Source organism: Limulus polyphemus, unplaced genomic scaffold (genome assembly GCF_000517525.1).
Source record: "Limulus polyphemus unplaced genomic scaffold, Limulus_polyphemus-2.1.2 Scaffold0, whole genome shotgun sequence".
NCBI lineage: Eukaryota > Metazoa > Arthropoda > Merostomata > Xiphosura > Limulidae > Limulus > Limulus polyphemus.
The window spans coordinates 1,071,982-1,097,201 of NW_013665610.1; the positions used below are offsets into that span (position 1 = coordinate 1,071,982).

General features: G+C 32.8%; 1 protein-coding gene across 4 annotated transcripts in view; it reads left to right on the forward strand.

Moving 5' to 3' along the window:
• The window catches only part of LOC106457663 (histone acetyltransferase KAT6B-like), a 96,126-nt gene that overhangs the window by 35,141 nt on the left and 35,765 nt on the right, over nt 1-25,220 (forward strand). For 3 of the 4 annotated variants that reach the window (XM_022389336.1, XM_022390378.1, XM_022389854.1), the window contains 6 exons: nt 4,557-4,662; nt 13,114-13,226; nt 13,709-13,790; nt 14,208-14,355; nt 16,683-16,748; nt 17,064-18,217. In XM_022389336.1, the coding sequence (XP_022245044.1) occupies nt 4,557-4,662; nt 13,114-13,226; nt 13,709-13,790; nt 14,208-14,355; nt 16,683-16,748; nt 17,064-18,217 (1,669 nt within the window). The remainder of the gene's footprint in view (nt 1-4,556; nt 4,663-13,113; nt 13,227-13,708; nt 13,791-14,207; nt 14,356-16,682; nt 16,749-17,063; nt 18,218-25,220) is intronic. The other variant, XM_022390882.1, reaches the window with a different exon arrangement.

Genomic DNA, 25,220 nt, shown 5'->3' on the forward strand with positions numbered 1-25,220 from the left:
TCGTGCGTACTTCTAGTTGTAAACTGGTCTCTGGTAAAAAGTAATACGTGTCTACTTCTGTTTGTAACGAGGTTCGTCTATAAAAACGTATACTGGTCTACTTCTGCTTGAACGTGGTCTCTGTAAAACGTATCGTGCTACTTCTGTTTGAACGTGGTCTCTGTAAAAACGTATCGTGCTACTTCTGTTTGAACGTGGTCTGTGTAAAAACGTATCGTGCTACTTCTGCTTGAACGTGGTCTCTGTAAAAACGTATCGTGCTACTTCTGTTTGAACGTGGTCTGTGTAAAAACGTATGGTGCTACTTCTGCTTACATCTTGAACGTGGTGTGTGTAAAAGATATATAAAGAGCTGGGACAAACAAATGATGACTTTACTGTAAAACGCAACTTACCTTTTAAGAGTTTTTTTGACATGGGGTCGCGTTCATTATAGTGATCGTGACTGTAGAGGTTGCGTGCTTTACAGCCGTTTTATTCGGTTTATTTGAAATTATGCAGGAGATTAGTTTTGTTCACGTAAACTCATTTTAAGCTTTCTGTTTCATGCTGCATGTGTGTGTTTTAGTAACTAATATGTTCTGGTTTGTCAGTGTGTAGTCTTCGAGAAACAAAAGAACCAATATACTATCATTTTTTAACTAAAGTATGATGTCATGCTGCTTAACTCGCACGCGCAGGACAAGTTTTAGAGCCGTTGAGCTTTACTAAGATCCTGTTTCTCATTGTGCAAAACAGGTTTTACTTTTTAAAGACACTCGGCCAGCCCAGACAGCTTGCTGACATTGTGTTCCGAGTAGGCTGATAATCATACGAGCTTGTTAACTTTTTTCTTTGAATGGTATTCGACCAGTTTTTATTAAGAAAAAGTTAGGATAATGATACATAAATCATACTGCTCTTTATATTAGAAAGTGGATCTACAAGGAAAAGATATAGGTTAACAGAAATGTACGCGTTCTGTGTCCTCTTTGTATAGAAATGAAAATATTTTTAAGACATGGAAATGTTTGATGTTTTCTGGAATTTTATCTACTGTAATTGGAAATAGCATTGTTATAAGGAGCGTAAAAAAATTCTCGATTAAAAACTTTTATTGATACAAATGATAAATATATGCAAACTTGTTTTGGTTTTTCTATACTGTGGTTTTTATCAGACATTTTAAACTTAAGAGTAATGTGCACAAAAATACAACTAAACGTCTTGTCTGATAGGTAAATATTCAGTTTTAAGTGTTTAAACTGGATAATTTACTGAATTTTAAATTGAATGAATTACAAATGACTACTGAATATATTTGGTTCATTACCTTGCTTTTTTTCACTATCCATTACGAGGTTTCTCGTGAAATGTACGGTTTAGTTTAATCACAGGTAACTGAATTACTTAATATTGCCCCCAGTGGCAGTCCGCGGACTTACAACTCTAGAATCCGGGTTTTGATACCCGTGATGAGCAGAGCACAGATAGCCCATTGTGTAGCTTTTTGCTTAATTACAAACAAACAAACAATTACTTAATATTTTAAAGCTCATGATATTGGAAGTTAGGTTGTTCTCAAGCTTCTTTTCAGTATATGTTAAGGTTCTTTGTGACCGGCATTCTGTTTGAATAGAAATTTTAGATATTCTATCCAATGCATAAAAGAGCTAAATAGTTGTTGTTTTGTTATCGTTAAGCTACACATTGGATTTTCTGCGCTCTGTCCATCGCTAGGAATAAAACCAATGGATATTAGTGTTGTAAATTCGTAAACTAACGGATCAACCAGAGAACGAGATAACAAAAAAAAATAGTATGAAAAATTTTGATACGACATTAAACTGCAAGATAGATGCATATGTATATTTGCCAGCACAAACTTTTATCTACCATTAAATCAACTCAAGGTAAATATTTTCTTATTAACATACATAGAAATAATTATGCTGTGTGTGATACAACTGTACCAGCTCATCCATGCTACATTTTGTTTGTCCTCCTTAAAAACGAGTCAGTCATAAAGAAGTTACTATTATCCTAGTAAATTCTCTACATTTCATTAGAAGAAACAAGATGTTTATTTAACCTGGGCAAGGTTTGAAAAATGTTATATTAATGATGCATAGTGTTAATGGTGGCATCCAATATACACGTTTTGGAACTTTATACAAGGCACAGATATGATTTTAAATTCAGATAATGTGTCTGAAGCATCACCAGTTAGTATTCGTATAAGTATTAGGTCGTCAAGAAATTAATGTTGCGTTTTGGAACACTTTCATTACCCCCACCCCCAAAAAAATGTACATCAAGTATAATAGTTAACCGAACTGCTTAAACGTCACCGTCACGTTAGTGTAGCCTGTATAATGTAGGCAGATTTTGTTGAAAAAGACTGATGTCTGTAGGTTTACTTTCTTCTTAGAAATCTTCTCAAGATTAAATATCCACTAACAATAATCGCAATTCACACAACACTCAGCCTTGATAATGGATGCAGATCGTATTCGAAACGCGTCTGCCAATTCACCACTATCTACAACTTTTGCCAGTTGTTCTAATAACGCTAAAACGGCTTATCGACTTCTTGAGAAGATTTCTAAGAAGAAAGTAAACCTACAGACATCTGTCTTTTTCAACAACATCTGTCTACAAGAAAATCTGTCACCAAAGTACACCTGTATAATGTGTAAAGTTTAGTATACTCTAATCCCTTATAGTGATGGCACACGACGAGACACACATTCGGCATGTAATGATGTTTTAATACAAGAACGGAAACAATGCCTATGTAGCCACAAAGAATATCAAAAAAGTTTATGGGAATGTTTTGAACGTTCGTAAATGTGTCAACAATGGTTCAGCAAATTTCGATCAGGTGACTTTAGCCTTTAAAACTGTGATGGCAGGGGCCGACATGTTGGAATTGATATTGATGCTCTGAAGTCGCTTGTTGAGTCTAACCCAAGGCAAAAACACTCATGAAATGGCCCTGAAATTGCATGTCTTTCATGAAACAATATGTAAACATCTAAGGAATATGGGAAAACTCCAGAAAGAAGGTGTTTGGGTGCCTCACGAACTCTCTGATGATCATCGTTTGCAACGTGTGAACATTGCTTAGTCTCTTCTGGCGTGTAATGGTGTGAACCATTTTTGAACAGAATTGTCACCGGGGTGAAAAATGGATTCTCTGTGCGAATGTTAAATGCCAAAAGCAATGGCTCAGTCCTAGATAAAAACCACTTCTTATTTTTTATTGAAAAGCCTTCTTTGTTTCTCTGTATGATCAAAAAACAATAATTCAAAAAAGGAAAAAAATCGCCAAAAAAAAAAGTAGGGGGAAGACAGCTGCAAAAAGGAAGAGGGTGGGGATGCTAAATATGTATTTTGTTTTATTTGGGCTAATATAATTAAATAATAATAATAGAAACCCAATATTTAAACAAGTAGCAAAAAGTTGTTTCAACTTTGTGAAACTGTTCATGAATTTCACCCTTTCGGGGGCATGGGTTAGCCCTTTAATAGAGATCTGGATGTTGGAGTTGGTGAGCCAGTTTTAAATCTGTGAATACCATAAAATATTCACACACACTTGTTATATCATATTTATATGCCATAATTTGAAAATATATAAAATGATAAGTAGGTGCTTTGATTCAAACAAAACAAATGGTCTATGACAAATATTAAGTTGATAAAGTTTATAAAAATGTCCAAAGAGAATTTAATAAAAAAACCTACTCGAATGACAGTGGGTTGAAAGATGGTGATTGTTTCCCTTTTGTATAAACAAAATATAGTGCAAACAGAATTCTGGGTTTTGTGTCTTTATTTATGTGATTGCATAAACTTAAGGTTCTGAATTCATTATCCCTGACAAAAGTATTGAAAAAAAAACTCAGATTGTGATCATTTGTCTTCCTCTCAATTTTGGGGAGTATTGTGTGATTGAAATAGCTCTGTTTTGAACTGACATTAAACAAAAGATGGTTGGTCTTACATAATTATGATACTATGAGGATAGCTTTGGACTGGAATGAAGTAACAGTTTATATGTTTATGAAATAGTGTTTTTGTGTGTCTGTATGGAACTAGTAAGTCAGATTAGACTTTTTAAATGTGCAATAAATAGCTGTAACCATATTGCCTGGACTTTTCAGTATATTTTCTTAATTAATATAATTGAAATTCTTTAAGTTACACATTATATATATATATATATATATATATATATACAGCACTAATTAAAAACTCAGCTGCTACACATTATTGCAAGTACTTAATTCCTTAAATTGTAGTCCTGTGAAATTTTGTCTGGTATTGCCTTAAGCCTTTATTACTTTTATCTTATGACAGCATTTACTTTTAGTTGAAACCTTCTTGAATAATGTCAGTCATTACCAGTATTCTGGTATTATTGTGTTTTAATTAGTCTAGATAGTTTAAACATCTTTTTCTGTGTTCATTTTGACATTTATGTATGTTATATCTGCTTGTTTTCTGTAAATGTGGAACATAGTAAAAGTTATAGTATTTTTAATACTTCAATCATATGCTTTTAATTGTAGAAGGCAGTTCCTATACCCATTTGCAGTTTCTGTCGAGGGACAGCGGACAGCAACCGGGAAGGTGTTTCGGAAAAGCTAATTTCCTGTGCTGATTGTGGAAATAGTGGTATGCTTACTTTTATAATTTTATTGTTTCTTCTCAAATATTTTTCACTGTGTTCTTGTTGTTTAGTTCATTAGCTTGTAGTCAAATTATCTAGAGATTTTACCCAAAGTACAGATTGATTTTAAAGAAAACTATATTTATAATGATTGTACTTTAACAACTGCATGTACTCTTAAGAATAAATTTCACCAATAATGCATTGAGAATTATAAATTTTATTCAGGAAAATTTAATTATGTTACAGGGTGTTCCAAAAATTCATGGATGTTCAGTATGCTTTTCATCATTTTCATTCAGCATAACCAGCTTCTATCCAAATGAAGCTTAACCACTGCAAATGTAACCTGTTTCTAGATAGTGTTCAATGATACTTATAATCTCAATTGTAATGGCCATCTCCAAGACCTAGAAGTTTCTGTAGAATATTTTGACAGACATTCCCTATGAGAAATCCCCACAAATCTACTGGTGTGATGTTGGGGCCTCACCAGCTGTTTCTAACTGAAGGAGCAATGATTCTATCTACAGAATTCCTTTAAAGTGATGATAGATATTGAGGATATTCCCTTACCTGTTTTTCATGATGCCTTGCTTCTCTAGGCATGGAATAAAGTGGTCTCGAACAATATCTCATAATGGACTGTGTTTACTGAAACAGTTTGGACACTGCCAGTTTCTTCAACAACTTCAAAGGAATGAGGATCTGTGATAAAAGTGCTGCTGGAGTCACACCATATAGTAATATAAAGATCATGAGTACTCTTCTGATAAACTGTATGAATAACAAACAGCACTAAGATGAAAGTAGGTTCCATTTTTCCAAAAATATGTTGTTTAATTGATCATTGATGAGACTAAAATGCAACCTGTAGTCACAAAGATGGACCACCACCCTTAGTCACAAGCTTTATTCTTGTTTTGTATTTTACATCATAGTTTATAGAAGATCAAATTCTGACACAGCATATTTTCCATTTGCCACTCAGAAAGGATGCTTCTCATCTTGATCTAGGGCATTCTGATCAATCTCTGTCTGTGTTTTCTCAGATACAGATGTGGATCAGTTTTTCCTTGTCTAGCTGCTTTGAACCACTAAATTAATTGCTTTACATTTCAAGGTACTTGGAAGGAAGTGGTTATCCTCATTTTCTTTGGAATTTCCGTTTCACTAAAATTGAGTGGTACTGCCAGTATTTTGATAACACAGGCAAACAACAATCATGATTCTGCACAATGATATGCACTTTATTGAAATCACCAATTTTGTATTGCTGAAAAATAGAAAGAGAGAAATATAAGCAGGGCTTTTTTTTGTGATAAAAGTGATTTAAGTATGCAGTTTAATAGATTTTAACAGTGGCATACAAATAGATGAAAAGCCAAGGCAGCTGCCCCAAAGCCAAGAGTCCTTGGGGCCTGCATAATCAAACTTAGTCCAAACTTTTGAAAGTCACACTTGTGACATCCTCAGTGTTATATTGCATTACATAATTGGAACATAGTTTTATTTTAGTTATGTTATAATTTAATGAATTTTAATGCTGGATATCTCTTTCAACTGCAGAAAAAGTAGATGTTGTGGATGGTGGGACAAGAAATGATTAAATCTGGTAGCTAAAAAAAACCATTAAAAGCATTTGTGGTTTATTGCCTGCTACCTTGTATTTCAGAATATATGGAATATGCAGCTACATGTGTTTTATTCATAACAACTTTACCAGCAACAGCCACCATAATTAATGTTAGATTTTTCAGGGAGAGTTTATTTTGATGATCCAGAGATTCAGACATGTCATTAAAAAATTACAGGCTAGATTCTACTAATTCGTAGGAGTCTTATAAAATTCTAATGGATTTCTGATGTTGATGATAGTATTATTATTGGAATTTGCTGCAGAAGAGATATATTTTTATTTATTTTTGCCTGCTGCTTCAAGCTCAACACTTTATTCTTTATTGTTTGGCTGATGTAAATCACTCAGTGTCAACAACGTGAAATTTGACTTTTAGTGCTTGTGATGCTTCCTTGGATTTAATTGACTTCTTTCTATCAGTGAGGTTTGCCAAGAAATATACATATCTCTACCTCTTTTTGAGAGGGGACTTGACCAGAACTTCTTTTGCCAGCTCCTTTTTTTTCGAAAGATTTTCAGTCTAGTAATCTCAGATATTTGTTAACTAGTTCTTTTAGTATAAGGCTGGCTCTTTTTTTGTTGGATTTAACTTCTTTTCCAGCATCAAACATATTCCCTATGTTTTCACATTTAAAATAGGGTGTTTTTGTGACCATAATTCTTGCCCTTTCTCTGTCATTTTCCTCGCCCCATTGGAATAGAAATGGTACAACTTAAACCTTTGGCACTCGTGGGGTCAGATGTTGTTGATTGTTTTGGTTTATTTCATCCACAATTGAAAGTTTATCAGCAGTTTGCATATCCAGAGCTTTCTGTACAGCATTGGAGACCATATCTTACCCCGTTGCCTTTGATTACATCATGTTCAGAGTCTGAAATTAATGTTTTGGGCCTTTTCAATTTTTTGTCTATGCTTGGATTTTTATTGCCATACCTGTCATCATCAGTTTCAACATCAGGACCAACCTTTCCCTCTTTCACATCATATTCATCATCCATAGATGTGTCATCTTTTGATTCCTTGAGGTTGACGTCAGTGTAATTAATACCTATACTGATTCTGGCCTCATCATCAAACCAAAGTGTAAATTGCATTTATTCCTACCAGATTAAACATCTACTACCACTTCCTTTCCAACACTGAAGTATTGAAACACTTGAATGGAAAAGTTAGGAACAGAATTGAATAGGATATTATCAGATGGTGAATAATCTGTCTGAGACTGGAATGCTATTAAAAAATAAAGTAATTAAATCTGTTGACAAAATGCTTCAACTACGTCTTTATTTCCTTGAAATTTTCCAACACCTTTTTGAGTTGCTCACAATTGTGTTTCACAAGCTTTTCATTGTAGCTGGGTAGGCCACCATATGATGAGAGACAAACAACAGCTTGTATCAGTGTGGTGCAGTTGTAACCTTGTTTCAGCTAGGCTATGATTTCTTGCAAAGTAAGCATCTAGTAATTATTTGTCATTTTGAGTTATGTTAATACTATGGATCACAATTCATTTGATGAGTGATAGGTCTTTCTTCCTCCTTATCATCATTGCTTCAATAAGTGAATAAGTGACAGGTTTGTTCTCCTTGTTATCTTTGTTGGAAAAGTAGTCAAAGTACACTTTGTTTGTCACAATTCTAGCAAGGATAGTTCCTTATTTTTCTATTGTAAAAAATTTGGCCATGACTCCTTTGCAATTCATGCCTCTTTTTCCCCAATGGTTTTTCTGTTTTCTCATGGTAGTATACTGAAATCAGTTTCATTCTGTATTTTATTACAACAGTAGCCTCATCTGATGGCCCTTATGCTTCATACCTTTTTCTAATTTCATTCATGATACAAAGTATTATGATCTGCTGATTTACCACTTTCAGATTATGACCCATGAAACGATTTTCTTTGTGCTGACAGTCCTTCAGCATAGTTATTGTAGATTGAACATCATAATTACTTACTGTTTTCCTACTTGTTCAAATAAGAATAATATGTATCTGCTTCTGTAACAAGTTAAAGGCTTTTCAACTGCATCTTTAGCCGATACTAAACCAAAAGGAATGTCAATGGAAATGCACTTTTCCACATTTTCATTTCTACAATTATCATAGCCATAGTTGAGGTAGTTTTGCACCAACTCCATTTGCTTCAAGAGTTTCCTATGTTCATCATCCAAAATAACAAGAGTTTCAATTATCTGTTTCACTCACTCAAAGTTGTCCTTCACAAGGAAACCCATAATATAGTCTGAAGCTTTTCTAAGCCCTATGCTACTACATACGAGTTTATACAGAACCAGAAAAGTACCCAGTGTTGCTCGGATGAGAATGGCTTTAAGTATTCTGAGTTGTTTTGATTAAATCAACTTTATTAATTGCAATTTTTTGCAAAAAAATCAAAATGATTTCTTTAATTAACTAAATATTATGTTTAAAATCAATAAAAATAACAACATGCAAAAAAAAATACAAATCTGTTGAAGCTATTTTAATCAAAGCAAAACTGGGTACATTGCTCCTGCTTCTTGCATGTGCTTTACCTGACATTTCAAGTTTCCAAAACAAAATTCTCTACCCTTTGGTGTCCCTATTTCTTTTGTGTGATCAAGTGTCATTTGCTGCATATTCTGACTTTATTATTGTTCCACTTAACGAAGAATTGGTTTATTCTCTTCTCATTGCAACACAATGTAAATGAAAATTTGCTGATACTAAACGTTTTTTTAAAGTCATCGTATAGCTGATTCTTGCGAGTACATGCAAGCAAAGCAAAAGATATGGCTGAAGCAAGCCTATTTAGTTGAGGGAGTGTGCATGCATGTTCAAGAGAAAACACCAGCCTTTTTCATTAAGGGAAGTTAGAGAATAGGCATTATGTGTAGAAGAAAGAGCAAGGTAGGGAAAGAGCACAAATGAAGGATCCAAGAAGTATTTAAATTGCTTTAACACATAGTTTATCATGGATAGAATGATTAGGAGAAGTCTTCACATTGAGAAGAAATGTAAGTTTGAACACAAGTCACCAAAAAAATCTGGCCTTTTCAATTTGAGACCACTTGGTTGTCCTGTTTTTCAAAAATTGCTATATTGGTCACTTTGTCCTCAATTTGCATCCTCCAAACGACCTCTGAGGATGCGGCCACATATCCCATGTTACTTCCTGCATAAAGTTGTATCTGTATCCTGAGTTTGGAGTTTGTTGCTTGAAAGATGTGGCTGTACGTAAGGAACAGACCCACAGAGAAAGAGAGAGACACTTGCATATATATATATAATGAACTTTTTGGAAATGTGTACTGTGGTTGATACAGTGTTGAAGTACAAGGCTTACTCTGGTGATTGCAGGAACAGCATGACTACTCCCCATGATAAATGAGATACATTATCAAGCAGAAGAATAGGGTAAATAGCACTGTCTCGTGACTAAAGTTTAGAATGGTCTTTTTCTCTTTCTTGAGTGGTTTAGCATGGTTAAGCTTCTCAGAATTCTATTATCCACTTGTAAAACTATGGGAACTTATCGTAAACTGGTTTGCAGCTCACAGAACTTGTATGAGGACTATAATAAAACAGGTGTCATGCACTTTTCAGTGTACGAAGCACACTGCCATATTTCATAAGGGTATTTGTTTCTTCATCAGTTCTGAGTTTTCCTTGTCTATAATATGCACCAGCCTTTGTCAGCTCATCAATATCTTTGATGTTGCATTGATCAGTGCTTCTTTCAAGGACTGCAAACAATCCTTGAAACTTCTTATAGTATATTTTCATCATAGTACTGCAGTGTCTGTGGTGTTCCACTCTGTTAGTCCAAACTTCACAATCCATTCTAATTGTTGTGAACAGTATGTTTGTGTGAAAGTATTCTGTGCTAATCTTTATACCAAATACCTTAAATAAATCATCATAACTCATAATTGGGACTGTCACATGGGGAGAATATTATTCTTCAAAACTGCACCCCTTAGGAGCTCCTATTGTTTCTTCTTTATGCATGCTAGTTGTTCAAACTTCTGTTTTCTTTATTAAGCTCTTGTGCTGTAACTGGGACTTTTTGCCTATTTTGTTAGCAAACTGTTTGGCAACTGATATTTCATCCTGATGACATCTGCTATGCTTGTAGCAGATGGAGTACCTTGCAACTTTATACATGCAATTAACTTTGGAACTGTTTTATGACATGTCTTCTCAGGCTCCTAGGGTCTATAAAATATTTTCGTGTATTAGATATTGTTTTGTTATTATAGTTGACTCAGAAAAATGATGACCACTTCCCAATTTTTAGGTAAATTTATCAGAAGAGGTATACAAAAAGTTTCACAACTCTATCAGAGTTTAACAGATATCTCTGTAACGTGCAATCATCATTAGTGAAATAAAACTACATTCTATATAAAAGCCAGCATGTGAAAACTTATTTTAGGCTTACCACAAAAATATTCACCATCGAAACACTATTAGTTGAGGGAGATGTGTGTTAAGAGTTAAATATGGGGTTCTTTTTTTTTCAAAGCATTGTAGTTTTTAGTTAGTTATTTCAAATGAGTAAAATTTCAGTGTAAGATAATTTCTACGTAATATTGCAATGCAACTATTATCAAAGTTTAACTACAGTTAATGTGTACAAATTAATGCATTTGTTGTCTGGATTAATAGGTGGTTATTTAGAAATTATATACTAATGACAGATTCTTATATGTTGTTATTCACTTGATCTCAAAACAGAAGTTATTTATAAACTATAAAACTAAAGACCACAATTATTTTAAGCTATAATTCAGATTAAAGTGATAATATACGAAAAATAACTTTTGCCAGAAGTGAATGTAGTTTTTATGGTCATATGTGCTTTTAGTTGATATAACTTGTTGAAGTTTAGACTTGTTCCGTGTTTTGCAGTACACAAGTTTGGTAGATTAAAACTTTTTTCTAGTAAAGTAACTAATTGTATATTTTAAGATAAGTGGTTGAACAGAACTTATTATGACTTCGGTATCAGTCATTTCTTGATGTTTATATAAACATGTGGATAGATGGCCTGTTTCATGAGTGTTTATGGTTTTTGCTAGTTGGTTTCATTACAGTTAATCCCATTTTGAATTTTATTAATGATCACTACTGAATACAATTGTAGAACGGCAAGAAGTGACGATGCTGTAGTGTGAAAAATAATGACTTGTAGTTTGTTGTAGCTGTATGTTTAAACACAACAAATTTTTGTTGTGAAAAATATTTATCTCTGCTTCTAATAAGAATACTTGCATAGATTAGAAACATTGATACATGTAATGAATTAGATTCACAGAAATTTATTTAGTAGAATATTTGATTTCATATTTTTATAATGTTATGCTTTTATTTCTTAATAATACATTCAGTGACAAAAAGTGTACTTGCTAGTATATACATTGTGCCTTGAAGCAAAAGAAATGTATTTGGTCACTGTGACAGTGATAATTACAGGAAATAGATGTTTTCAACGGTGCATAACAATGGTACGGCAACTGAGGTTGAAAAAGCAAAACATAAAGGCAAGATAGTTAATCTTCTTTAGTGTTCTTAAGGGTAGAGATCTGTCCTAGAATGATGCACAACTTGTCAATGCAAACACGTATTCATAGATAGAATGTGCAGCTGCAACAAACTTTAGCATTAAGACACGCTTTGTGACTTTCATGCCTGAATGAATTCATTTCTTTATTTTACTGTTGTTCCCACTCCCCTCCTGTGACTCTGTTGTGCAAGTTAAATTTTATGTTTGAGTTAGATCTGATATACAGCTTATACTTTGAATTTTTATATTCTAATTGTTGGAAGTGCCATAATCTCAATTTATTCCTTACTTGGTTTAAATTATGCAAAATAAGTACCTTTGGCACCTGTTCATTTTGTTTGGTTTTCTTTTAACTCAATCTTATCTAATTGTGCTAACCTGAAACATCATGATGATTGTAAAGAAAATAACTGTGTAGTTAAAGCTTCAGATAGCCTGAATAAAGATAAAATAAACAGTAGTGAGATGGTAAACTTAAACCACTATCTTGTTGAAATTACAAACTTGGCTTGCATTACTAATATGAAAACTGTTAGATGCAGGAGAGCTATTTATACATGAATACATGATGTTGAGTAGGAGTGCAAATTATGTTGGAGTACCTTTAACTCTTAAAAAATATAGTGTTAGAATTGATGAACCTTAAGTGTTGTAACTGAAAGGAGTAGAAATGTTAATTAGTTTCACACTAGTGTACATAAGGGTTAACCTGACATTAATGAGCAGCTTAGATCTACCTCATTGTATTGAGTATCAAACAGATGAACCTGAAAAGTTTTTGAGGCTTGACAGCCTAAAATGTTGTTGTAATTGTGACAGAGAAATTCAGTAAATCCATTTTTGTTTCGGAATTGATAAATGTATTTTTCAGTTTTAAAATAATTTATATATGTTTTATGGAATGGACTGAAAAACAGTTATGTACAGCAATTATGTAATAGAAATGTTAGAAATAACACAAGCTTGACTTCCAAACACATGTTAAATGGCTGATATAGAAGGCACTTTCTTTAGTTTAAGTCATTAGTGGGTTAAACCTGGAATATATCTGTACTTGCAGGATTTTGTTCGTTATGAACTGGTAAATACTAAAACGTTTCTTTCAGTGTATAAAACTGAAAATACTCTCCTTATTCACATAACTCGGCTCTATTATTATTCAGTAACATAACTTAATACAATTATCTCAACCTATTTTACTAAAGCAAAATGTATAATAGCTAAATACAGTGGCATCTCAGATTGATGAATATTCATGCTTTGTGTTAGGACACCCCAACTGTCTGAAATATTCCCAAGAATTGACAGCACGTATACAGAATACCAGATGGCAGTGTATCGAATGTAAAACATGTAAAGTCTGTGGAAGCAGGAACCAGGCAGTAAGTACTGAGAATTTTTACAGTTGTTTTTATTCTTACGAAAAAAATGATAATTTTCATCATGCATTTTTGTTTTAGCTATAAGTCACTGAACTCTATGTTATGTAAATGGTAACCAAATGTTGTTGCCAGCTAAAAACAATGAAAAAATGTGCTGCTGACTTTAATTACTACACATTACTGTAAGAAATTCACCATCCTGTCAGCGAGATTGATATTTCTCTCAGCTGTATATGTTTCTATTTGTTGTTGTTTGTTTAACTACCTTCAGTAGTGTCCTTTACTGTGAATTTTTTTAGAATGTATAATGTTTATGTTTTTAACTCTTGTTTATTTTATGGATGAAACAGTAAGCTTATCTGGTTACCTATCTGAATTATGATTTAAATATCTACATAACAGTATTAACGTTTTTGTCAATGCTTGTCTTTAAACCACTGTTGTGAGAGTAATTTGTAAAATATTTTATTTTTTTCCATTAGGAAGACTTGTTATTCTGTGACTCATGTGATCAAGGCTTTCACATGGGATGTTTACAGCCACCTCTTTTAAAGATGCCAAAAGGTGCTTTTAGTAATTTATTCAATTACATTTTATTTAATGATTTGATTTACTCTCTGAAGTATTGAAATTCTTCTTCATCTTCCACACTGTAAATGTGGAACTAGTACAAATGAGTAAAATAATATTTAGAGTACGTTAAAGTAATACAAGAAATTGAATTTCATTGAAAGTCTATGATAGCAATATAATCTTAATTGCGGCATCCTTCATGATTAATGCATAAATAATTTTTGCATATTTTTTTAATTTTTGTATGGTAAACCAGTGTCTAATTTAAAGATGTAAACTGAAGAATTGATAGAGCTGCATACCCTTTTAGCTAAGTATTGATTTCCCATCATTTGGCTACTGGCATTCCAGATGAAAGTATTTTGTCTGGAACAACTTATTTATCTAAATTATACTTTTATTCTTCAGGTTCTTGGAGCTGTGAGCACTGTTTGGATGAGCTTTGTTTGAAGAATAAAAGAGGTCGAAGATTAATAAATGAAGTTGCAGCTACTGTAAAGATGTGGTACAAAAAACAAAGCAATAGTAAAAGTAAAGCAGATAAAACAACACACGGGTAAATGCTAATATATGTGTAGTTTTTTTTAATTTTACTAAAGTAGCACAGGGATATATTAAAATTTTCATTTTATTTCTAAATTTGTATATTGGCCATCAGAACGAGGAGTGCTTCCCACCATGTCAATCTTGCTACAACCATACTGAAGTTTTCTTGTAGATAAAGCTTTTTAAAAAAAAATGAGTAATTAACAATTAAGAAGTATATTTAAACATAAAATAGTTTAAGAATTTTATGCAGACTATTTTCTTCATTTACAATGCTATTTCTTGGTGAAAGAAATATTTAAGTAAAATAAAATTAGCATTGTTAAGTATTATTTTAATCCTCAATGAAAGCAAACTTTGTAAATTATATTTAAAAATGCTTGTAGTTTTGTTGTATTTTTGGGTGCTTAATAGAAAACAGAATACAATGAATATTAAAAATATATGAAGTATATAACAATGAAAACAGTATATAACAGTTTTGTGCTCTAATCTGTAAAACTGTAATATTCAGTGTCAACAAAGTCCATATTTAGTTACATTAGTTTTCTTAAACTTTAAGAACTGGAGAAAGTTTTTACAATTATAGTTGTTCACTGAGGGTAGAGAGGTATGTGTTTTAGAGTTTTTTAAAAATATGTTTGTATGAAAATTGACATTAGACAAATCTAAATTATGCTCAACAGAGATTAATTATAAGTTATAATTATCTTCGTTGAATTGAAATAAATATGAAACTGTTTCAATACAAACCAGAAATAATCTGGGAGCTATAATTTATCCCTGACTTTCTGAAAGACCTTAGAAGTGTGAACAGGCACGAATACAATACTTGATTACCAGACTTGTGTTTGAGTATAAATTATATTTGAAGAATTTCTAAGTTAATTGTTATAGTTAAGCATAACAATTAAACATGTTCTTATTCTTAAAAAAGGCTTACCCAAGCTGGTTTTTAATTGTGCAGAAACCTGAGTGTTTAAAATAAGATATTTTCAAAACTATAAATTTGAAATGTAGAATTACTATTTATCATATCCATTAGGTAATGGTTCTATATTATGTCTGTGTCTAATAAAAATGTATTAAGTAAAACTTTTGCCCATTTGATTACTTAAATAATTTTGATATTTTATAATGAGTGTAGACAAAATATCACTTATATATTAGACCAGTTTTGAAGAAAAAAATGTTTTCCATACTTTTGGAGACCCAAAGGCCTCCTTCATTAGAGAAATCATCCAACTGCTAGATGCTAAAACTGCTTAACTCCTACTTCATGCCACCATGACTCAACTGGTGGATAGTTCTTTAGCTTAATGGTGTGGGTGAGATGTTATTAATAACATTTGTGTAATAAGTATCCATCTAACCCTGTAATCTTGTGTATTAATTATCATTGCTATGCCTAATTTTTACAGCTGAGGTGCTCCAAAAATAGCCAGAAAATGGAGAAAATTTGCTGTTTTCCTATGATGCACAATTTTATACCTAACCCAGTATTTTTATGTTGCTTTGTTAGCAATAAATGTTTTGTTAACAGAAGATAAAACATTAGCCTGTTCACACTTACTTTTACCGTCATCTGATTTTATGGCTTGCAAGTATTTTGTCTGATTAATTTTCATAGCTTTCTATTCTAAGCTGGATATTTCAGAAATGTGGGTGAATTTATTTGTTTATATTTTATTAATTGACATAGTGTTAGGAAATGGTGAAGTAATGATTTACTATTTTGTTTAGTAGACATGGATAAAATAGCATCACCTGCCTGATTGTAACTGAAAAAACATACATGTTGTTTTAATATTTTTCAGTGCTTTAACCCCTTTTCATTATAGATTTATGAAATTTCTAAGTGCTGGTCCAAATATTGCTACTTAATCTAAATTTTTTATTAAATTAGTCATTGATTTTTTATTTGTTTTCGATTTTGATGTGGTTTCAAAACTTTTGAAATGTCATCGAGAACTTCTTTTTTTATTAGTTTACTATGATTGAATAACTTGTCATAATAGAGTGTCTTAAATATTTATTCTTTATAACTTCTAGATGTCTAAAAGTGCATTTATTATTGTTTATTAAAAAACAGTGTTAAATTGCTGTTGATAATGGAAATGGACTAATTATGTCTTGACATCTTAACTTTTATTGTTTTAAGCTGTTAAAGGTTGCTTTTTTTATTTTACCACAAACTACATAATTTTTATTTTTCTGCACACTCGCTGCATAATCAATAATTTTATATATAAATGTTTTCATATCAGGTTTTCTAATTCTTAGAACTGTAACTTAGAAGAAACTAATGTTAGCAAATACATTTTTGTAATTTTTCAGGTTTTACCTCTCCTCAGACTGTGATTTACCTGTATCTTCAAGTGAAAAAAATGTAAAAGTCAAAAGGTAAATAATTTGATAAATTACAAAGCATATGTGCTTTTAATAAAGAAAGGACAAAAACTTGAGGTTTCAGTTTTTATTATCAGTAGTTTGTTTCTCACTACTAAATGTCAAATGACAGTCTAAAAAAAATAAGATTTGAGACAAGTAGCTAAAATTCAAGTGAGTTAGCAGTCTGTCATTGTTAAATGTTGGATAAACCAAAATCTATTAATTTATACATGAAATGTTAAGAATTATTTTTTTTTTATCCAGAATATTAAAACTTGGTAAAGAAATTTTGAAGTGCATGGTAAATTAGGTAATTTTTCTTAACAGCAAAAAATCTATGAGACAGAAACAGGTAAGAAGGACAAAGAAAAAAATAGCTTTGACATCAAGGCAAATTGATGCAAATAGAATAGTCTCATCATCATCTCAATCACAAGTTTTACTACATCACAACCATGTAAGTGCAGAAACTACAAATCATGAGCATAATGCAAAGGAAGAGCAGTCACAAACTATCATTCCTGCTCTCTTTGATCCATTTTCATTTTCAAGCCAACCCAAAGGTCTGATTGATGGATTATCAAAATTTTTCACCCCTGGTAATAAACGTAAATCTCGTGTTGCCATAAGCTCCATGGCAACACCATTTACAACTGTCGTACCTGATACAATGACAAGTGTAGATATCCATCTGAAATCCAGTGAAGAAAGCCATCCTAACGAAGTAGAGGAGACAGCCAAATCCAAGAAAGTAACTACTACTGAAAAGGAGGACACACTGAATGTAAGAGAATTGTCTTGCAATCTTGAAGCTCCTAATATCAGTAATTCAACTTTTCTCTTGAAATCAAAATATTCATCTTCACTGAACAGTGCATCATCTCATTCACATTCTACATCTTTTAATGAAACTTCATCACTCATTTCTTCAGACACTGTGCAGTTAAAGAGTCTGTTTGATGGTCTTTCACAACTCTGTACAAATGATACTTGCAAACGTGGCATTAAAGCTGATGGGTATATTCCACCAAAAAGAAGGCGTAAAAAATTTTTCCTTGTGAGTAGAAAGAAATCTCAGATTTTTTCAAAAGCTACTGCAGAAAAAAGGACTAATAAACTGAAGAAAAACATTATCAAGGTACAAGAGAATGACCAGACTCTAAATTTTTCTAGGGAGTCTGCTGGACTTCGTGTATCAGAGACTACAAGTGTAAAAACAACTCATCTTTCAAGGTGGACATCATCATCATCATCATCGCCACAGTCATTACCTGTTTCTGATGTTCTAAGTGTTGGTAGTTCAGAAGTGGTAAATTCACAGAATCCAGTGATGAAACAAAACAAAACTTCGTCTACATCACCTCATGATGATCAGGCTTTGAAATTGTCAACGACTTCCACATCTCCACCATCAGATTCAACAGTAAATGGTTCTTCAAATCTATCGCCATCAAAGAGGAAGAAGAACAGTAAACATTCAAGTAAGTTGCAAGATAAAAATATTAGAATTGCAAACTAATGAATACATTTACTACTTGTGAAGCATGATTTTTATATCTATTTTATACAAAGAATATTTTCTGTAGTCATATTCTATAAATAGAAAAATGTGTTTGTGATTTGTAATAAATAAGGATTCAGCTGAGTTATGGAAGTTAGTCATTAAAAGGATGGGTTTAGTATTACCAGTGATTCAATGGTAGATTTTTTTTTCTCAACCATTTGTATTTGCTTTTAATTTTGAAATAACAGTTGGGAGAATCTCATGTTGAATAATAAAATTTATAGATAGCTTAATTTTCATGTGCTCTAGTTTAGAAGCAGAAACTTCATGAAGTATTAATGTCTTTTCAAGAGGTTTCCGTAAATAACTTACACTTGGCACTGAAACTTTCTATAACATAGCTTAAAAGAACCTTTGAAAAGCATTGAATGAAACTGTGCTTGGTTTGTCAGTATTGTCACTAATCATTATTCCAAACTCAATATACATATTTGTGAATGATGTCATAGGTCAGATTTAGAATTATTTGCACTAGGTTTCACTGTTAAAACATGATTTATCTTGCAAAATGATTTTCAAGTCTACTTTTCTCTGAGGATACTGACATTTTTTAGTTATTTCCTTTGATTTTTGTTTTTCATATATTTTATACTGTACTGTGCCTTTAAAGTAAAGGTACTAGCGAGAAGATTGAAACAAAAAACTCTTTAAAATAAATCATTTTCTCTTCCTCGTCAGTGTTTGCTCATTTGTGATTTGGCTTTGTGTAGCCTAGCAGATAATGTTCCAGAATCTGAATGTAAGAGTTTATGGTTCAGGTTCTGTTGCTGCAAAATCCTGCTGTGTTGTTTAGAAACATGAGTGTGTGTTATAGTTAAATCCTTCTATTTGATTAAAGTAGTCCAAAAGTTGTCAGTGGATGCTGTTGACCATCTGCCTTTTTTCTAGTCTAGTCAAAATTAGGAACACCTTGTGTCATTTTGCATGAATATCCGAAACAAACCTTTGTGATTTTTTTCCAATGATGTTCTGTAACACAAATATTACTTGGTATCCAGAAAAAAACCACATAAATCAAAACTTGATTAGTTATCTTTATTTCTCACCCTTTCACTTCAGATTTGATATATGCAAGAACATTTTTCTAATCTTACATAATATTAAACTTTCTTTGAGCATAAAATATATAATAAAAGTTTCCTGCCTTTTATGTTCTTCCGAATAAGCCATAAGCAACTAAGTATTTTTTATAAGATCGGAACTGTTTACACTTTCATGCGTGTGGTTTCTTGCATGCTGTTTTTTGTTTGTTGGTAAGCACAAAGCTACAGAATGGAATATCCGTGCTGTTTTTTATTTTAGCTTTTAAAGGCTTGATCAGGTGCTTGAAATTGTGGAAGAAAAACGTCTATTTATAAGTATTCCTGGAAAAGTCTTGAAACTGAATATCAGTTTTAATAAATGATCCCCTATTTCATTGGTTGGTTACGAGAGTCTAATCTTACTCTGTGAATCTCATTTCTCGTGAGAGCAGAAACTGTTGGAATTTGCGCAGGCGGGCACGTTATGTGAATGAAAACACCAGTAAAATGTAAGTTTAATCCTGCGTGGCAGAATTCAATACTCCTAAAAGTTTTAATATGGGTACCAGGAGTAGCATGTACCATATTTTCACCGTAGTAAATAAATCGTTTGTGATTGTAATATATCTAAGGAAATGAAAAACTAAAGTTAATATATAAAGGCAAGGAATAGGGGTTGGGGTTAGTTACTTTGTTTTTTTTTGTTTTTTTTTTTATTAATATATGTGACTTTAAAAAATGACATGTAAAGGAGTTAAGACTGTAACGAATGCGTTTGAAGTCATGTGAATTAGCAGGGGTTGCATGTGACCAGTTCTGTTTCTCGTGTGAATAGAAACCTACCCGTTGGCGGCTTGGCCATGAAAAAAAAAGTCAGCTTCCGGTGTTTGATAAAGAAAGAAATAGCCCCAGTGAATTGCATGTGTGAAAATCCCAAACTGTCGTTTTATACATCATATTCTATGATGTTGTATATAGTCATAGCTATTTGGCATTGGCGCAATCATAAAACTGCATAAAATATAGTTTTATGTATAGCTCTGTTTTTGCACAAAAGATTGATTGCAAAATGTTGATTATATACCGCAAGGAAGTGAAAATGTAAACAAAATACACATATATTTCACTAAGAATATACACGAAAAAATAGACACCGTTGTGAACAAGAAAATGATGGAATCATTTGAACTTGTATTTGGAACAATTTAGGCAGTGCGACGGTTAAATTCTTTACTTGTAACTTATTATTCTTTACTTTTCTCGATAATTAAATGACAAAAATAACCATATGATGGACACCAAAGTTTTTTGGTGTATCATACGTGATGAATCAAGCTGTGGTCGACCTTATTCATTCTTTTTGAATTTATTCTACAATGTTCTTGTGCCCAGTCATCTCCTGTTATAAAACAATAACAACATCCCTTCGTAAACATATGTTGGATATTTTGTTTTAAAAAGGGTATTTTTAAGTAAAACTTCTCAGTACTGTTACTTAACGATTGTGTACCCAAACTAAAACTGCACCCTTCTTCCTCCATAAAGCCATAAAAGCACCATTGGGATGCATTCTCTTTCGATGACCCATCTGGGCTGAGTTCTCTTATTCGATGACCCATCTGGGCTGATGAAATATGATATATCTTGAAACTGTAGTTCTTAGCTAGTCATGATATGGTTTTATTTGTCTGTTTAGTGTACTATATTTCAGAATACAGATATTTTTTATATCAGTTGTCTGTGAACTTGAAAGTGAAAAATGCCCATAAATAGGTAAAAAGTAGTCTTCCCACAAGTTGAGCTTTTTTTTTTCTTTTACTTTTACTTTATACATTTGCAGCTATTATGCAGAAACACGTATACATATTTAAAAGGCTTGACATGTTCAATTCTGTTGTGAAGATACGTAATGAATTTTAAACCTCGTTGTATATGTTTTCTTTTTTTCGTAATGTATATCTGGTAGTCATTTCGGTACGTAAAATCAGATTTCTCAGTTTTTCGGCCAGAACTTGTGGTTTGTACGACAAGCTTACTGAGAAAAGTGAAGCGTGTCGAGGTCTTTGTTCATAACGAGTTTAGTAGTTGTTCGTGCAGCTCACGTGCAGTTGCTAGTAGTGTAATGTTTTTGTATATAGTAGCTCGGATTGCAAGATGCAGTCTATCGGGGTTTTTACGTGCATGTAGCGTCAAGTAAATTTGCAGGTCAGGGGCAACCTCATGTGTGACATGGTTAAATTTACCAGGTAAATGTTTGAGGCCGTAATTAACGGCCCTGGAAACCAGCTGCTTACATTGCGGCTCCGCCCTAAGTTAGAAGTAGTCTATATACTGTGCAATCAGTCAGAGGGGGATTGAAAGGAATCTTGTTGCGTGTCTAGAACCAAGGTAGATATTAAAAATAATAATAAAAAACTGCCTTTTATATAGTGTCGTGTATTGTGTTGTAAAGCGTTTATTATTGAGTAAGTTATACAGATAGATGTATTCTATCGGTCTAAGCATACAAGACATAAAATATAAAATAATTTTGGCCTTGAACGTTCATCTGCTATATAAGATTTACTGTTCAAAGTAAAAATACAAGAAAGACAGTTTTAAGTTTTTATTGACTTACGCTTTTTTTTGTTTGTTTTTCATATGTGATCAAAACCTTAAAGTAGTTTTACAGAGCATTGTGTACGTCATATTAAAACGATTTTGAATCGTGTAAAGCAGTAAATCCAGTGACAACTACAGCCTATATAAAGTCGCGGTGGAACGGAATGTATCAGAACTACATTTTGGCACTGTTTGACGTTACGTAGAAGTAAAGAACTGTGGCTGGATACTGGCTAACATGTCTGCACTCCAGTGTGCATACACTACCCGAAATCCATTATATAGTATGTCGTCTTTTGAAGTTATATTTTAAATTTTTTATGAATCGATAACAAAACTGAGATTCGTATAATGGCACCTTGGTGACCTGAATAATCAGCATTTACAGTCACGAGCTTACCATTTTTGGAAGTTGTTATCCGTTTTAATTCTATCATTATTGGCCTCCTGGAAAAACATAGTAATAAATCTTTTACGGAAGGTTAATTGAAGCGTGTATGTAATTTGAAAAGGAGGCTATTGATCAAACAATGAGTTAAAAGTATTTTAGTTTTTGGCATTTTTCATTGCCGGTATTGTCTACTGATAATTTCGACTGAGCTCGAAAGTGTTTTGGCTCTGCATGCTATAAGTCGCAATCTGTAGTAAAATGTTACAAATGATTTGGCAGAAAATTTCTAAACTTTTACCGATAAATTTTAACGACGGATAACAAATCCTAATGATAACGTTGTTTGTTTGCGATGAACAGAAACTCAAAATAGTGCGTAATTACATACATCAAATAACGCTTGGAGACGGCTTGGATGGGTAATGAAGAAAAACTTATATTAAAGTTTATCTTCATTACCCATACAAGCCGTCTCCAAGCATTATTAGTCTCAAAGTGGGTTCCTCGTCATCGAATTTGAAAGACATGAAAGTAACATTTTAACAGTCACTTTACAATTATTGTGCTTTTTTATTTTTGTTAATTGATGATGGATAAGATCGGAAGGCGTAAATAAACATGTATAGAGTGGATACGTGGGTGTGTGTATATTCGTATATTACTTTAAGAAACCGTACATAAAACAAAGATCGGATTGCGTCACTTGCGGCTCACATCCTAGGATTGTTTGTAGGTTTTGAATTTCGCGCAGTTACACGAGGGCTATCTGCGCTAGCCGTCACTAATTTAGCATTGTAAGACTAGAGGGAAGGCAGCTAGTCATCACCACCCACCGCCAACTCTTGGGCTACTCTTTTACCAACGAATAGTGGGATTGACCGTCACTTTATAACGCCCCCACGGCTGAAAGGGCGAGCATGTTTGGTGTGACGGGGATTCGAACCCGCGACCCGCAGATTGCGATTCGAGCACCCTAACCACCTGGCCATGCAGGGCCACATTCTAGGACAACGAAGGTGAAAAAGACGAAAGTGAGCGTGACAAATCAACATTAGGGCTGGGCAGGGCCATAAGTTAAAATGCCCGGATTGTGAATCCGAAGGTTCATGGTTTGCGACTCGTTGTCACAAAAACGTACTCTATTTTGAGGCCTTGTGTGCAGTATATGAGGTGAAAGACAAATCCCAAAGTTTGATCGGAGAAAATTGGCCCAAGAGTTGGAGTGAATGCTATTGATTATCTGCCTTCTAGTTCAAAATTATGGGCATCTATGTGCATATAGCCCTTCTTTAACTTTGTGCTAAATTCTAAAACAAACAGTACTTCATCAAAATTGTAACTAAATATCAGAATCATTTAACGCATTTTTAAAGTTGTGTCATTTTTACACAACGAGCGGCATTGGCTTTCATATTAGCCCACTCCCCTCTAGTGGCTCAGAGATAAGTCTGAAGGCTTATAACGCTAAAAACCTTTTGTTTAACGCACGTGGTGGTCACAGCACATTAGCCTATTGTGTAGCATTGTGCTTTTAACACCAAACAAACTTTTATATTAACATTGTAGGGAATAAAGCAATTTTTCAGCCATCGTTTTTCCGTGTATAAATATCAAAATTTAATAAATGAAATAATTTCATGACATGAGATCACATGTCAAGATCAGAGTCATGGAATTCGCACTTAATTGCTGATTTACAAATAGAGGTGTGATGTTTAAAAGTAACCTTTCTGATATACTGTTGTTTATTAGCGGTTTAACTCAATTAAAAGTGTCCTGGTGTTGAACGACGTATTTCGTAAGCTTGCACTTGTGGTAGACAAGAGATAGATTTGAAATGCAATTTTTACACACTTATAATTCAAAATTGTTTTGAACTAATGAACAGAAGAATGTATTGATTAAAAAAAAGAATAACTGCAAGTAATCAAACGTAATTTTTATTCGAATTTTGTAGGCCACATGCAGCAATATACTGTGGTTAGCCAGCTTCGCCGTTTCCCGCCACAACGACGTAATAGTCATATTTGTTAATATGTTCACGTGAGAACGAAATTTAATCTTTTTCTTTAGAGCCTGTTTAACCATTTCCAAGGTGACTCTTAGAACTTCATGTGACTGAAACACATTTACCGCAGTTATTCAAACTGTTCGCGTTAGAAATGGAGAAAAAAAAACAAAAAAACTTGGATATCCTTCTTTTTTGTAACATACACGACTTGTTAATGAAGTTTTATTTTCATAAAGTTTTTTCAGGAAAGTAGCTTGATAATGCACTTCAGTCTGCATATTTGTGTCTACTTCTTATGTGATTGACATCATAAATTGTAATAAAAAATGTATTATAGTAATTTAGGGCTCACTGTTGAATATTGATTCTACTTTCAAATACTGTACCAACAATGAGCGTAAGTTTGTTGCTTTTACTTGTGTTTAATTTCTATACTTGCTTTAAAAATTATTGACACCCTTAATAATTTTTCATATCATAATAATTCAGTAGCTAATAAATGTGTAAACATTAAACGTTACGTGAGGATAATAATGGCTGGAGACGGCTTGAATGGGTAATGAAGAAAAACTTTAATATAACAGCAAATGTACAACGTTTCGACAAGATTTTGTCATCATCAGGTACGTGAGGGTGTGTATTTTGCAGATGGTTTCATCTTATATGGCGTCACTGCTTGATTCATTGTTCAAGTAAGTGACACCATGCTACCGAGTTAATTACCCTTATTTAATTTCGCTTAAAGTTAAGTTGGAGATTTGTATTTGCGTTAATAATAAAAATAATAGTTTAATTATTCATAATTAAAACATGGATCAAAACCAATAAAAAATATTTAATCTTGATGTAATGTATGAAGGTTGTCATACTTCATTTTACATTTTCTTATCCTGAG